Source organism: Micropterus dolomieu, linkage group LG21, assembly GCF_021292245.1.
Source record: "Micropterus dolomieu isolate WLL.071019.BEF.003 ecotype Adirondacks linkage group LG21, ASM2129224v1, whole genome shotgun sequence".
Lineage (NCBI taxonomy): Eukaryota > Metazoa > Chordata > Actinopteri > Centrarchiformes > Centrarchidae > Micropterus > Micropterus dolomieu.
Genome location: NC_060170.1, coordinates 36,019,679 through 36,033,134, shown reverse-complemented (window position 1 = coordinate 36,033,134; position 13,456 = coordinate 36,019,679). Strand labels below are relative to the sequence as shown.

The 13,456-nt window shown below is 46.9% G+C and overlaps 2 protein-coding genes and 1 long non-coding RNA gene across 10 annotated transcripts in view; 2 read left to right on the top strand and 1 right to left on the bottom strand.

The window, feature by feature from the left end:
* Positions 1-6,499, bottom strand: part of LOC123959946 — an 8,863-nt gene extending 2,364 nt beyond the window's left edge. For 2 of the 4 annotated variants that reach the window (XR_006822406.1, XR_006822409.1), the window contains exons 1-7: positions 6,155-6,498; positions 5,771-6,069; positions 5,637-5,687; positions 5,158-5,260; positions 4,972-5,057; positions 4,392-4,507; positions 3,979-4,303 (exon numbers count right to left, since the gene is read on the bottom strand). This is a non-coding gene — a long non-coding RNA (uncharacterized LOC123959946). Of the gene's footprint in view, positions 1-3,978; positions 4,304-4,391; positions 4,508-4,971; positions 5,058-5,157; positions 5,261-5,636; positions 5,688-5,770; positions 6,070-6,154 lie in introns of all 4 variants that reach the window. The other 2 variants (XR_006822408.1, XR_006822407.1) reach the window with 2 other exon arrangements.
* fibcd1a (fibrinogen C domain containing 1a) overlaps positions 1-11,082 on the top strand; it is a 21,637-nt gene extending 10,555 nt beyond the window's left edge. For both annotated transcript variants that reach the window (XM_046034308.1, XM_046034309.1), the window contains exons 6-9: positions 889-1,025; positions 1,719-1,815; positions 9,425-9,604; positions 9,688-11,082. In XM_046034308.1, coding sequence (XP_045890264.1) covers positions 889-1,025; positions 1,719-1,815; positions 9,425-9,604; positions 9,688-9,950 — 677 coding nt within the window. In that variant the 3' untranslated portion in view covers positions 9,951-11,082. The remainder of the gene's footprint in view (positions 1-888; positions 1,026-1,718; positions 1,816-9,424; positions 9,605-9,687) is intronic.
* A 2,069-nt stretch (positions 11,083-13,151) lies between these two features.
* phf19 (PHD finger protein 19) overlaps positions 13,152-13,456 on the top strand; it is an 11,943-nt gene continuing 11,638 nt past the window's right edge. Inside the window, exon 1 of one of the 4 annotated variants that reach the window (XM_046034307.1) lies at positions 13,152-13,376. The gene's annotated coding sequence lies outside the window, so the exon portion shown is untranslated. The remainder of the gene's footprint in view (positions 13,377-13,456) is intronic. The other 3 variants (XM_046034306.1, XM_046034305.1, XM_046034304.1) reach the window with 3 other exon arrangements.

Below are 13,456 nucleotides of genomic sequence, written 5' to 3'. Positions count from 1 at the left end.
TCAGCAGTGAGCTGCAGAGGGACAGCAGATACAGAGGTACTACTACACAGTACTACAAACAGTACTACACACAGTACTACAGAGGGAGACAGAGAGTCTGAGGAGGCTCAGCAGTGAGCTGCAGAGGGACAGCAGATACAGAGGTACTACTACACAGTACTACAAACAGTACTACACACAGTACTACAGAGGGAGACAGAGTCTGAGGAGGCTCAGCAGTGAGCTGCAGAGGGACAGCAGATACAGAGGTACTACTACACAGTACTACAAACAGTACTACACACAGTACTACAGAGGGAGACAGAGAGTCTGAGGAGGCTCAGCAGTGAGCTGCAGAGGAACAGCAGATACAGAGGTACTACTACACACAGTACTACAGAGGGAGACAGAGGGAGACAGAGAGTCTGAGGAGGCTCAACAATGAGCTGCAGAGGGACAGCAGATACAGAGGTGCTACTACACAGTACTACACACAGTACTACACAGTAGTACTACAGAGGGAGACAGAGAGTCTGAGGAGGCTCAACAATGAGCTGCAGAGAGACAGCAGATACAGAGGTGCTACTACACAGTACTGCAAACAGTACTACACACAGTAATACACACCAGTAAACAGCAGTAAACGTTGATTACTATTAACGGTGGCGCCTCGAACGACCCTGTGGCTTCCACTGCTGATTGGCTCACACCTCTGACACGCCCACCAAACGGGATAAAATGCCTTGTAGCCCGTTTCAAGGAAACATGTCGTTCAGCCGGGGCAAAAAGTTTTGAAGAACTTGGCCTCGTCGCTGCACCTGTGACGGACACCTGTCATTCAAACAGAGGCAGAACTGTAGTAAAGTCTCTCTCGCTCTCTCTGTCTGTCTGGATGTCTCTCGCCCTCAGCTGGGAGACCCAGAGACTGTAGTGATGTCATGGCGTCAGGCGGCGCTCAGGACGGCGTTTACTCTGTGTTTCCAACCCACGACCCCGACGGCTTCATGGTTTACTGTGACATGACCACCGATGGAGGAGGCTGGACGGTAACACACGCACACACACACACACCTGTGTAAGGTACCTCACACCTGTGTGTCTGAGCTCGTTAGCTCTAATAAGCTTAGCGAGCAAACATATAAAACCTGCCAGGCCGTCCTGGATTAACCTGCAGCTGATCCGTCACGTTCTTTTATTGATTTTGAGAGAGGCCTGTTTAAATGATTGATCATTACCACGGTTGCACTAAAACAAACGTAGCCTGGACAAAATTATAGACCCACTTATTCTAACTTCTGCTCCCATCTCTGTGTAGCAAGTCTCGAGTCAGGTTTTCCACAAGGCAGACTCGCAGAAGCCCCGCCCCCTGGCTCTGTGATTGGATAGTCAAATGATGTGTTAATCTGAGCGTCTCCATTGGCCATTCAGGAGTCACAGGTGGGGCTGTAGCACCCGTGGGTCTGATACCCGTGTAGCTGCAAACCACACAGTGGAAATCATTTCTGCAAATGTTTTACCGTCGTTCACTAAAGGTGGCGTCCAGCTACAGATCTGTTCACGGGTTCAAACGTTTCATCTACGTGTTCCAGAAACATTCGGACTTTATGTGACGTGGCGCCAGAGGTGAAGAACGAGTTGATGAAATACATTAATACAGGACGTAATAATCAGCTGACTGAATCAGACATCATGAATGAAATGTAATGACATATGAGCTGACATGAACACTGTGTGTGCAGGTGATCCAGAGGAGGGAGGACGGCTCGGTGAATTTCTTCAGAGAGTGGGCTGCATACAGAGACGGGTTCGGCAAAACTACAGGAGAGCACTGGCTAGGTCTGACACACACACACACACGATCTGTGAATATAACAAAACAAGAATTAGTTTAATGATGACGGTTCAGTTTATCAGAAGAACTACAAACAGGCAGAAGGTGATAAACTACAAACAGGGAGAAGGTGATAAACTACAAACAGGCAGAAGGTGGTAAACTACATACAGGCAGAAGGTGGTAAACTACAAACAGGGAGAAGGTGATAAACTACATACAGGGAGAAGGTGGTAAACTACAAACAGGGAGAAGGTGGTAAACTACAAACAGGGAGAAGGTGGTAAACTACATACAGGAAGAAGGTGGTAAACTACATACAGGAAGAAGGTGATAAACTACAAACAGGCAGAAGGTGGTAAACTACATACAGGAAGAAGGTGATAAACTACAAACAGGCAGAAGGTGGTAAACTACAAACAGGGAGAAGGTGATAAACTACAAACAGGGAGACGGTGATAAACTACATACAGGGAGAAGGTGGTAAACTACAAACAGGGAGAAGGTGATAAACTACATACAGGGAGAAGGTGGTAAACTACATACAGGGAGAAGGTGGTAAACTACATACAGGGAGAAGGTGGTAAACTACAAACAGGCAGAAGGTGATAAACTACAAACAGGCAGAAGGTGGTAAACTACAAACAGGCAGAAGGTGGTAAACTACATACAGGGAGAAGGTGGTAAACTACAAACAGGGAGAAGGTGGTAAACTACAAACAGGGAGAAGGTGGTAAACTACATACAGGGAGAAGGTGGTAAACTACAAACAGGGAGAAGGTGGTAAACTACAAACAGGGAGAAGGTGGTAAACTACATACAGGGAGAAGGTGGTAAACTACAAACAGGGAGAAGGTGGTAAACTACAAACAGGGAGAAGGTGGTAAACTACATACAGGGAGAAGGTGGTAAACTACAAACAGGGAGAAGGTGGTAAACTACAAACAGGGAGAAGGTGGTAAACTACATACAGGGAGAAGGTGGTAAACTACAAACAGGGAGAAGGTGGTAAACTACAAACAGGGAGAAGGTGGTAAACTACATACAGGGAGAAGGTGGTAAACTACAAACAGGGAGAAGGTGGTAAACTACAAACAGGGAGAAGGTGGTAAACTACATACAGGGAGAAGGTGGTAAACTACAAACAGGGAGAAGGTGGTAAACTACAAACAGGGAGAAGGTGGTAAACTACATACAGGGAGAAGGTGGTAAACTACAAACAGGGAGAAGGTGGTAAACTACAAACAGGGAGAAGGTGGTAAACTACATACAGGGAGAAGGTGGTAAACTACAAACAGGGAGAAGGTGGTAAACTACAAACAGGGAGAAGGTGGTAAACTACATACAGGGAGAAGGTGGTAAACTACAAACAGGGAGAAGGTGGTAAACTACAAACAGGGAGAAGGTGGTAAACTACATACAGGGAGAAGGTGGTAAACTACAAACAGGGAGAAGGTGGTAAACTACAAACAGGGAGAAGGTGGTAAACTACATACAGGGAGAAGGTGGTAAACTACAAACAGGGAGAAGGTGGTAAACTACAAACAGGGAGAAGGTGGTAAACTACATACAGGGAGAAGGTGGTAAACTACAAACAGGGAGAAGGTGGTAAACTACAAACAGGGAGAAGGTGGTAAACTACATACAGGGAGAAGGTGGTAAACTACAAACAGGGAGAAGGTGGTAAACTACAAACAGGGAGAAGGTGGTAAACTACATACAGGGAGAAGGTGGTAAACTACAAACAGGGAGAAGGTGGTAAACTACAAACAGGGAGAAGGTGGTAAACTACATACAGGGAGAAGGTGGTAAACTACAAACAGGGAGAAGGTGGTAAACTACAAACAGGGAGAAGGTGGTAAACTACATACAGGGAGAAGGTGGTAAACTACAAACAGGGAGAAGGTGGTAAACTACAAACAGGAAGAAGGTGGTAAACTACATACAGGGAGAAGGTGGTAAACTACAAACAGGGAGAAGGTGGTAAACTACATACAGGGAGAAGGTGGTAAACTACAAACAGGAAGAAGGTGGTAAACTACAAACAGGAAGAAGGTAAACTACGAACAGGAAGTAACCAGATGTAACCTGCCAGCGTCTCGCTGTCCCTCAGGTTGGACACAGGGACACATATTGATGATTGTGAGTGATCATGTGGTTTCCTCTACCTGGTGTCTTGTCTGTAAAGCAGAGCTGGCTTCAGAGAGGTCTGAGACATGTTGATCTTTTAGTCTCAGGACCAGCAGCATAAGGGACTCTTCAGGGTTTAAAGAGCCTTGATCTGGAGAGAGTCTTTAGAACAGGATCTGCAGAGCATCAGGAAGTTTGGTTGTCTTTACTGGAGGTCTATTATCAGAGGAAACCTCCCTGATTCTGGTCTACAGGCATCTGGAGGAGTTTTTCTCTGAATGTTCAGCATGTCCGCTCTCAGTGCTTCTCCCAGCTGTTGGAGTTCTGATGACTGAGTGGATCCAAACTTCACCTCCAGAGCGACTTAACACACCGTCAGAGATTTAACTCCAGATTTCAGACAGGAAACTTTTAATATAGATTTTCTGTTTGATTGCATAGAGAGCCCTACCAGTTGTTTCTTTTAGTGCAGTCCAGAGCCCTTTAAAGAGACAGTCGCGTCAGCAGGGGTCCAAAATGTTACATCGTCACGTGGTTCACGGAGACCGCAGATAGTTCCCGGAAGTCCTAGGCGGGCATTTCAAAATGAGCGAGAGAAACGACAAAAAGGCGATTTTAACTGATTTCTGGTAATTTATACAATAAATGCGTTGATTTACAATATTTGCACAGCACAGTGACACGTGTATTTAGTTACATTACTATTTTTTTAAAAAGGATTTAAAAGGATATATTTTTGACAATAACAGCTACAATGACCTACCTTGTGGACATTTTTTGGCCAACCTTATATTGGAAAGTGTGTTCCTCTTGAAAACACGTTTAAAATTCAGATCAGATTTACCTTTCTAACATACGTTGTATAATCCCGCGGTACCAGGGTTAATTGATCTTAATGTCTAATGTAAACTTTATGACTTCAGATAGAACAGACAGGTGACCATCAATGATTGTCATGTATTAATTTAATAAATCTCCAATAAACTCAGAAAACAGCATGTTAAGTGGTTTGTGCCTGCGTACTGTCTTACAATAGTCTACAGCACAGTTTATTGTGCTGTGTGGAGATGATGCTGCAGTCAGTCAGAAAAATGAGTACGAATGTTTGGTTTCCCAGCTGACATGGAGAGGAGGAAAAAAAAAAAATGGTTAACTCAGGTCAACAGGAGCAACTTACAACCACTAAAGAGGCTAACAACAAAAAATATGAGGGGTACTTTTTCCACAGAGAAAGAACACATCACTGGCTTTATGTTTGGTTTATTAAAACATCACTGCAGATGATCTTCAGGCTCCACTGAACCCCCTGTGATTCTTGTGCTGAGAGGGGGAGAACAAGAGAAAGGGTTAGACAAACCTACACATCTGTAAAGATTCATCCAGGTCTATCCAAGAAAAGGTGAATCGGGAGCATCTGGACGTGTCAGAAGAAGTCCAGTTGCTCTCAGTTCAACCTTTCTTGTAAACGGCTACAGGTTTGATTGAGAAAGTTCTGGATCTTCATTAACAGCTTTTGCTGCTGATGTTGGCATCAGTTACTAGATAGTTTGTTAGTTAGTGAATGTTTTTATTTTTTCAAACAGTTCTCACACACAGGAACTCTGATGATGTGATATGAATTTGTACAGAGTAATTATGTAATTAGAGTAAACATATCCAGTAAGAATTGAGTGCACACGCACACACACACACACACCTGAATTGTTGTGTGGAAAACAAGCTCATAAGCTAAGACGGGATGCAGACACTGGGAGAAAGGAAAGAAAATGATAAAACATTTGAAGTATGATTTCTTGTAAATGGTATATTATTATAGGCATTTACACTCACCACTCAGTACTCTTTAACATCACTGCTCCTCCACCTCGCAGAGTCTACTGCTCTAGTATAATTAATGAACATTGTTTTTATAATATGCTAGTATTGTCAGATATGGTTTAACCAGAACCCAGTAGCAGACAGAGACGGGAGGCCTTTTCACAGACTTTATCGAGAGGCAGGCAAGACAAGGTGGGAACGAGTGATTGAGCTCGGCGGCAGGCTCGACGATAGGCAGGGACGGCAGGCAGTGTTTGCTCCTCCAGAAAAAACAGGCAGGTATGGGCATAAGGGAAGGCGTCCTCTCCAGACTGAGAAAACCAAAGACAAAGTTAATCACAAGGCATAACAGAGAACAATGGTCGCAACAAGGCTGGGTGCCAGCAAAAGACCTACTCTATACAACATAACAATCCAGCGAAGGCTGAGGAGAACTGCAGGGCTCATGAAGCAGCACAGAACCACATGATATGGATCAGCTGCGCTAATCAGCCATACAGGTGAGTGAGCCAGCCCCATGCTTCCCCACCAGTCACGCCTCCTGTCAAACTGCAAAGGTAGAGAGAAAAACCAAAACACACCAGCCAGCCTCACACACTCAGAAACAGAAAGTAAGAAAACACAGACAACCACACACAGACCCTCCCAGCATAGTCATAGTTGAGACCTCGTGACAAGTATACTACTTTTAGTGTAAGGGATAACTCCCCCCAAATAAATAAATGACGTTTTGAAATATTTTATTTATACATGCACCACTAAAATATTTAAATACTATTAAATCCCACCCCCCAAAAATACGTATTTTAAAATAAATTAATAAGCTGCCCCTGTTTATATTGTGTGCTGCTTGTTAACCATTAATGTCCCTAAATCTTCTAATTTAATGGGGACGTCCACTAACATCTTTTAATGCACATGTTATCTTCATTCAGTTGTGCTAATAATACATAATCTTGTTTTTTACACGTCTTACCTTTCAAACGTGCATCCCAGACAGCATTTTCTATTGCAGCTCCGCTGCGCTGTTAGCATTTGATGCTAACTTCCGGGAACTATTCAGACGCTCCATGATCCGCCATTGCTGTGAAAAACTGGTCCACTGAAGTGAACGGAGGTGACGCGACTCTGTCTTTAAAGGGCTCTGGTGCAGTCGCTGCCTACAGTTCCCTGCCAACGTGATGTGAAGGCAATCTCACCTGTCTCACCTGTCTCACCTGTCTGCCTCTCTCTCACCTGTCTGTCTCTCTCTCACCTGTCTGTCTCTGTCTCACCTGTCTGCCTCTCTCTCACCTGTCTGTCTCTCTCTCACCTGTCTGCCTCTCTCTCACCTGTCTGTCTCTCTCTCACCTGTCTGCCTCTCTCACCTGTCTCACCTGTCTGTCTCTCTCTCACCTGTCTGCCTCTCTCTCACCTGTCTGCCTCTCTCACCTGTCTCACCTGTCTGTCTCTCTCTCACCTGTCTGCCTCTCTCTCACCTGTCTGTCTCTCTCTCACCTGTCTCTCTCTCACCTGTCTGCCTCTCTCTCACCTGTCTCACCTGTCTGCCTCTCTCTCACCTGTCTCACCTGTCTGTCTGCCTCTCACCTGTCTGCCTCTCACCTGTCTGTCTCTCTCTCACCTGTCTCTCTCTCACCTGTCTCACCTGTCTGCCTCTCTCTCACCTGTCTGTCTCTCTCTCACCTGTCTGTGTCCCCTGTCTGTCTCACCTGTCTGTCTCTCTCTCACCTATCTCACCTGTCTGCCTCTCACCTGTCTGTCTCTCTCTCCCCTGTCTGTCTCACCTGTCTGTCTCTCTCTCACCTATCTCACCTGTCTGCCTCTCACCTGTCTGTCTCTCTCTCCCCTGTCTGTCTGACCTGTCTCTCTCTCACCTGTCTGTCTCTCTCTCACCTGTCTCTCTCTCCCCTGTCTGTCTGACCTGTCTCTCTCTCACCTGTCTGTCTCTCTCTCACCTGTCTCTCTCTCCCCTGTCTGTCTCACCTGTCTGTCTCTCTCTCACCTATCTCACCTGTCTGCCTCTCACCTGTCTGTCTCTCTCTCCCCTGTCTGTCTGACCTGTCTCTCTCTCACCTGTCTGTCTCTCTCTCACCTGTCTCTCTCTCCCCTGTCTGTCTGACCTGTCTCTCTCTCACCTGTCTGTCTCTCTCTCACCTGTCTCTCTCTCCCCTGTCTGTCTCACCTGTCTGTCTCTCTCTCACCTATCTCACCTGTCTGCCTCTCACCTGTCTGTCTCTCTCTCCCCTGTCTGTCTGACCTGTCTCTCTCTCACCTGTCTGTCTCTCTCTCACCTGTCTCTCTCTCCCCTGTCTGTCTGACCTGTCTCTCTCTCACCTGTCTGTCTCTCTCTCACCTGTCTCTCTCTCCCCTGTCTGTCTCACCTGTCTGTCTCTCTCTCACCTATCTCACCTGTCTGCCTCTCACCTGTCTGTCTCTCTCTCCCCTGTCTGTCTGACCTGTCTCTCTCTCACCTGTCTGTCTCTCTCTCACCTGTCTCTCTCTCCCCTGTCTGTCTGACCTGTCTCTCTCTCACCTGTCTGTCTCTCTCTCACCTGTCTCTCTCTCCCCTGTCTGTCTCACCTGTCTGTCTCTCTCTCACCTATCTCACCTGTCTGCCTCTCACCTGTCTGTCTCTCTCTCCCCTGTCTGTCTGACCTGTCTCTCTCTCACCTGTCTGTCTCTCTCTCACCTGTCTCTCTCTCCCCTGTCTGTCTGACCTGTCTCTCTCTCACCTGTCTCTCTCTCCCCTGTCTGTCTGACCTGTCTCTTTCTCACCTGTCTCTCTCTCACCTGTCTCTCTCTCACCTGTCTCTCTCTCTCTCACCTGTCTGCCTCTCACCTGTCTGTCTCTCACCTGTCTGTGTCCCCTGTCTGTCTCACATGTCTATCTCTCTCTCACCTGTCTCTCTCTCCCCTGTCTGTCGGACCTGTCTCTCTCTCACCTGTCTCTCTCTCACCTGTCTGTGTCCCCTGTTTGTCTTACCTGTCTGTCTCTCTCTAACCTGTCTGTCTCTGTCTCACCTGTCTGTCCCCCTGTCACTCACCTGTCTCCCACCTGTCTGTGTCCCCTGTCTGTCACCTGTCTGTCCCCCTGTCTCCCCCCTGTCTGTCTCACCTGTCTGTCCCCCGTCTCTCACCTGTCTCTCACCTGTCTGCCTCACCTGTCTGTCCCCTTGTCTCTCACCTGTCTGTCTCACCTGTCTGTCCCCCTGTCTGTCTCCCCTGTCTCTCACCTGTCTGTCCCCCTGTCTCTCACCTGTCTGTCCCCCTGTCTCCCACCTGTCTGTCCCCTGTCTCCCACCTGTCTGTCTCACCTGTCTGTCCCCCTGCCTGTGTCCCCTGTCTGTCTCACCTGTCTGTCCCCCTGCCTGTACCCTGTCTCTCACCTGTCTGTCCCCCTGTCTGTGTCCCCTGTCTCTCACCTGTCTGTCCCCCTGCCTGTCCCCCTGTCTGTCTCACCTGTCTGTCCCCCTGCCTGTCCCCCTGTCTCTCACCTGTCTGTCCCCCTGCCTGTGTCCCCTGTCTGTCTCACCTGTCTGTGCCCCCTGTCTTTCACCTGTCTCTCACCTGTCTGTCCCCCTGTCTCCCACCTGTCTGTGTCCCCTGTCTGTCTCACCTGTCTGTGTCCCCTGTCTGTCTCACCTGTCTGTGTCCCCTGTCTCTCAGGTCTCCAGAGGATCTACTCTCTCACTGGCTCAGGTGGTTATGAGTTACGGATCGACATGGCTGACTTCGATAACGCCACAGCCTTCGCTCGTTACGCTGAGTTCTCTGTTGGTCGAGACTCAGTGAACCCCGAGGAGGACGGGTACCCGCTGACCGTGGACCAGTACTCCGGGACCGCAGGTACGAATACTAGTAGTACTGCTGTAGTACTGCAGTACTATAAACCATCACACAGTATTAATAGGTCTAATTCTGTCCTCCAGGCGACTCCCTCCTGAAGCACTCTGGGATGCGTTTCACCACAAAAGACCGGGACCAGGACCAGTCAGAGAACAACTGTGCAACGTACTACCAGGGGGCGTGGTGGTACCGTAACTGCCACACCTCCAACCTGAACGGGCAGTACCTGAGCGGAGGCCACGCCTCCTACGCTGACGGCGTGGAGTGGTCCAGCTGGACGGGCTGGCAGTACTCGCTCAGGTTTACCGAGATGAAGATACGACCTAACGCTAAACCGGACTCCTGATCATCTGAGCCTAAGCCTGACCCCTGACCATCAACCCCCCCTTAAACCCTGACCCCTGACCTTTGACCCCGCCCTTAAACCCTGCCCTTTGAGCCAAAGCCTGACCTTTGACCTCTCTGCAGCAGCTTCAGCCGTGTGTTTGTTTTATAAAACGTGTCCTTGTCTCTGGAAGGGGACCTGTTGTGCTCTCTGTTTTAGATCATACAGCGTCGGACGTTCAGACTAAAGAGTTCCACATCGTGAGGTAAAGGACGGTAACAGTGATTTATTTAACAGTCTTTATATGGTCACGACCTGCTCCGGGCTCAGCACGCCACCAGGTACAGGGACGCCGTCCACCCGCTCAGCCTGCCTCAGTACTTCTGAGACTCTGCAGGTGTTCAGGACGTCTCGGTAGTGAAGGAAAGATTCTTGATGGACAGATGGCTTTACTTGTTGCTAAGGTTACCGCTTGCTACTGCTAACTGTAGTTAGCGTTAGCTCAGTTAGCCGTAAGCTAGCTGACTGCGCCCTAACAGGGAGTTGTGAGTCCGGGCCTGAAGACCTCGTCCTCCCGGGGGTCCCGGGGCTTGAGATCCCAGTCCAGGCAGAGGAAGCCCCAGGAAGCTTGCTGTGAAGCCAACCTGACATAGAGACTGACTTTTGAGCGTCTCAGAACCCCGACATGACTCGGTTCACCGTCAGAATCCAGCACAGCATCCGCTTCTCTTTATACGGCCATCAGCAGAGTTAGCTAAACCCCTCGGCAAACTTTCCTGAACTTTGTCCAGTCCTGAACACATTTCACACAACAGACGTCGCATAATTTCATGAATTAAGTGAAGTGTTTCCTCAAATCATAACTTACAGTCAGGGTTTTAAGTCACTTTGAGTCCGTGTGAAGTCACGGGTCATTGGTGTTAAAGTCGAGTTACAAGTCTTTTTTGATTTTCACGTCCAAAGTCGTCATATCTGGGAGTCCAAGTCATGTGACTCGAGTCCACGCCTGTGCTTTTTAAACGGTGGGTCAGAGCTGGAGATGAGCATCACGGGTCCCCTTAAAGAGGAAAATCAATGATTTCACTGTTCTGAGTTCATATTGATGATGTGAGAGTTTACGTGAATGTGGTTGATTAAAGAGTTTCTGATTGAACTTCGCCTGCTGTTCTTTAAATACCTGATCAATGATCTCTGATTGGATGAGATCTGGGCTCATATTCATCACACTGCTAAAAGAGATCAAGTATAAATCCTTCACACAGTTTCAGAGAGACGTGATGCAGGGGCATTATTGTTATTGTTATTAGTATACAATAAATTCATATTTTATTTTCTCTTAGCTTTTTAATTCAGACATTTATTAACAGCACTAATAAAAACTGGCCTTTTTAAAAGTTCCTTATTAACCCGTTTAATCACAAAAATCTTTCCTAGCAGTTTGAGTTTCCTAGTCATTTTAGTCCTTAGATCCTCCCTAACACACAAAAAATACTCGGTCACAATAGTGACCGGTGGGAAACGGCAGAGTCACAATTCACACAAACATTAAAAACACATTTTCATTTTAATCGTCAGAGCAGGCAGACATAAACTGTGCTTCATAACAGTGGTTCTCAAAGTGGGGTCCGGGGACCCCCAGGGGTCCTTATGGTGGTTCCAGGGGTCCTCAGCAAAAAGGGGAATAGTTTGTTTTCACTGTAATTCCATCCATAAGTAACACAATTACTATTTCGGTCTTGGGTTTCATGCGCTTTCTGTAATAAAACATCTAAACCAATCAAACATAGCGATCAGTGTGTCACCCCTCAAAGACCTGCAGGCCTCGCTTCATTGTAGACATCACGGTCATGTGACCAGGACAAGTGATGTGAGATGAACCCTACAGAAACTCAGCATCTCATCCATGTTCAGATTGGTTTGCACTATATAGGTATTTGACATAGTTAATGATAATTATTTAATTAGCTGACACTCAACTCAAAACTACTAATTGCTATACATGAACATCTGCCTCCTCCTGATGTTGCCATTCAATAGTCTACCTGTCACTTTCAAATGGCACTTTCTCCAGCGTATGAATGATCGTGAAGCTGCTCACAGCACTTGGGGGGTCTCGTATGTCCAGGAGCCAAAACCTGACTGTGTTACCGGTCACAACTGTGACTGTTAACAAATCTGCACCTCTTACGAGCAAGATATACATGCAGGAGTATAATTCTCTAAATGAGTAGTAGACGCTTAGAAGGATATATGTACAAAATATGACAATTCTATCTGTTAGTTAAGGTGACGAAGACATCTTCTTCCAGGTGTGCAAGCAGGAAGTAAACTAATCTGACCATGTGACCTTTCACACTAGTCACATTATATTGATCAATTTTAATCAGGACAATTTGTTCTTTCATTTAACAGTTGAATTTCTTGCCCAAAGCCAACACTACAACTTTTAGAGCTTCAGAAATAACATAAAAAGCTGCGGTCACAACCTGGTTAAGCAGTTGTGAAAACAATCTCACCACAAAGTCCATTTAGTAGTTATTCTGGAGCTTTCGTTCATTTACATTACTCAGTCACTGTTAAACTTAACATACCGTAAAACTTAAATTAAAAGCCTAATCCTGTTTACTGGCCAGGTGCGGCTACATGTTTAGATAAATAAAGGCAGGTCTCAATTAGACGCCTGGTTTGAATAAAAGCTCTTGAAGCCCAGCGGGTCTCCTGCTTCAGCTCAGCTGCTTAGATCATACATACCCACATAAATGTTTAAAGCTTTGTCAGTGTCCTGCTACACATCGTTAGATCAGTTACATCCTCCACAGTTTAATGCTTCAGTTCATTTTACAGAAACAATGAGTATGACTCATTCAGATTTACCGGCATGGTTAAGGAAGAAAAGGCCTGTCCCAAACTGGGTGAGTTCAGTGACTTAGGAAAATAAAAGCTGGGCTGTTAATTAAGGTTTTACGGTAAAGTACTGTGTGCTTGGGTTAGATTTATGGACAAAATATTAATAAAATCATACAAAGACGTATTGTTGACAAATACAATTGTATATAGAGAAGTATATAAGGAGTTTCAGGGCGAAGGTTCAGCTGATAAAATCAGCGGAAAAGTGAACGGAGTTCTGAACGGGCCGATGACGTGAAGCGGCACAGTACTTCCTGGTGGTGACGTGATGACGGCGGTGATGACGAGGCGTATGTAAATGATGGAAAACCTTCTGCTCTGATTCGCGGGAAAAGTGAAAAATGGCGACGGTCGAAGTTTGAAGTTTAGCGCCACGAAAACAGGGACGGAGGGACGGAGAGACAGGACAAAGAGAGACAGGACAGAGAGAGACAGAGACGGGGAGAGGACAGACGCTGAAGACACGGGCTGTCTGTCGGACTAACACCGCCCGTCTGTGTGTCTGTGGTTCGGAGGACAGGTGGAGACGGACCGGAGGAGGTAAGACGGCTCTGCTTTCTGTACTCTCACCCGCTTCTGCTCGGTTCAGCCCGCTGGTTTAGCCCGCTGGTTTAGCCCGC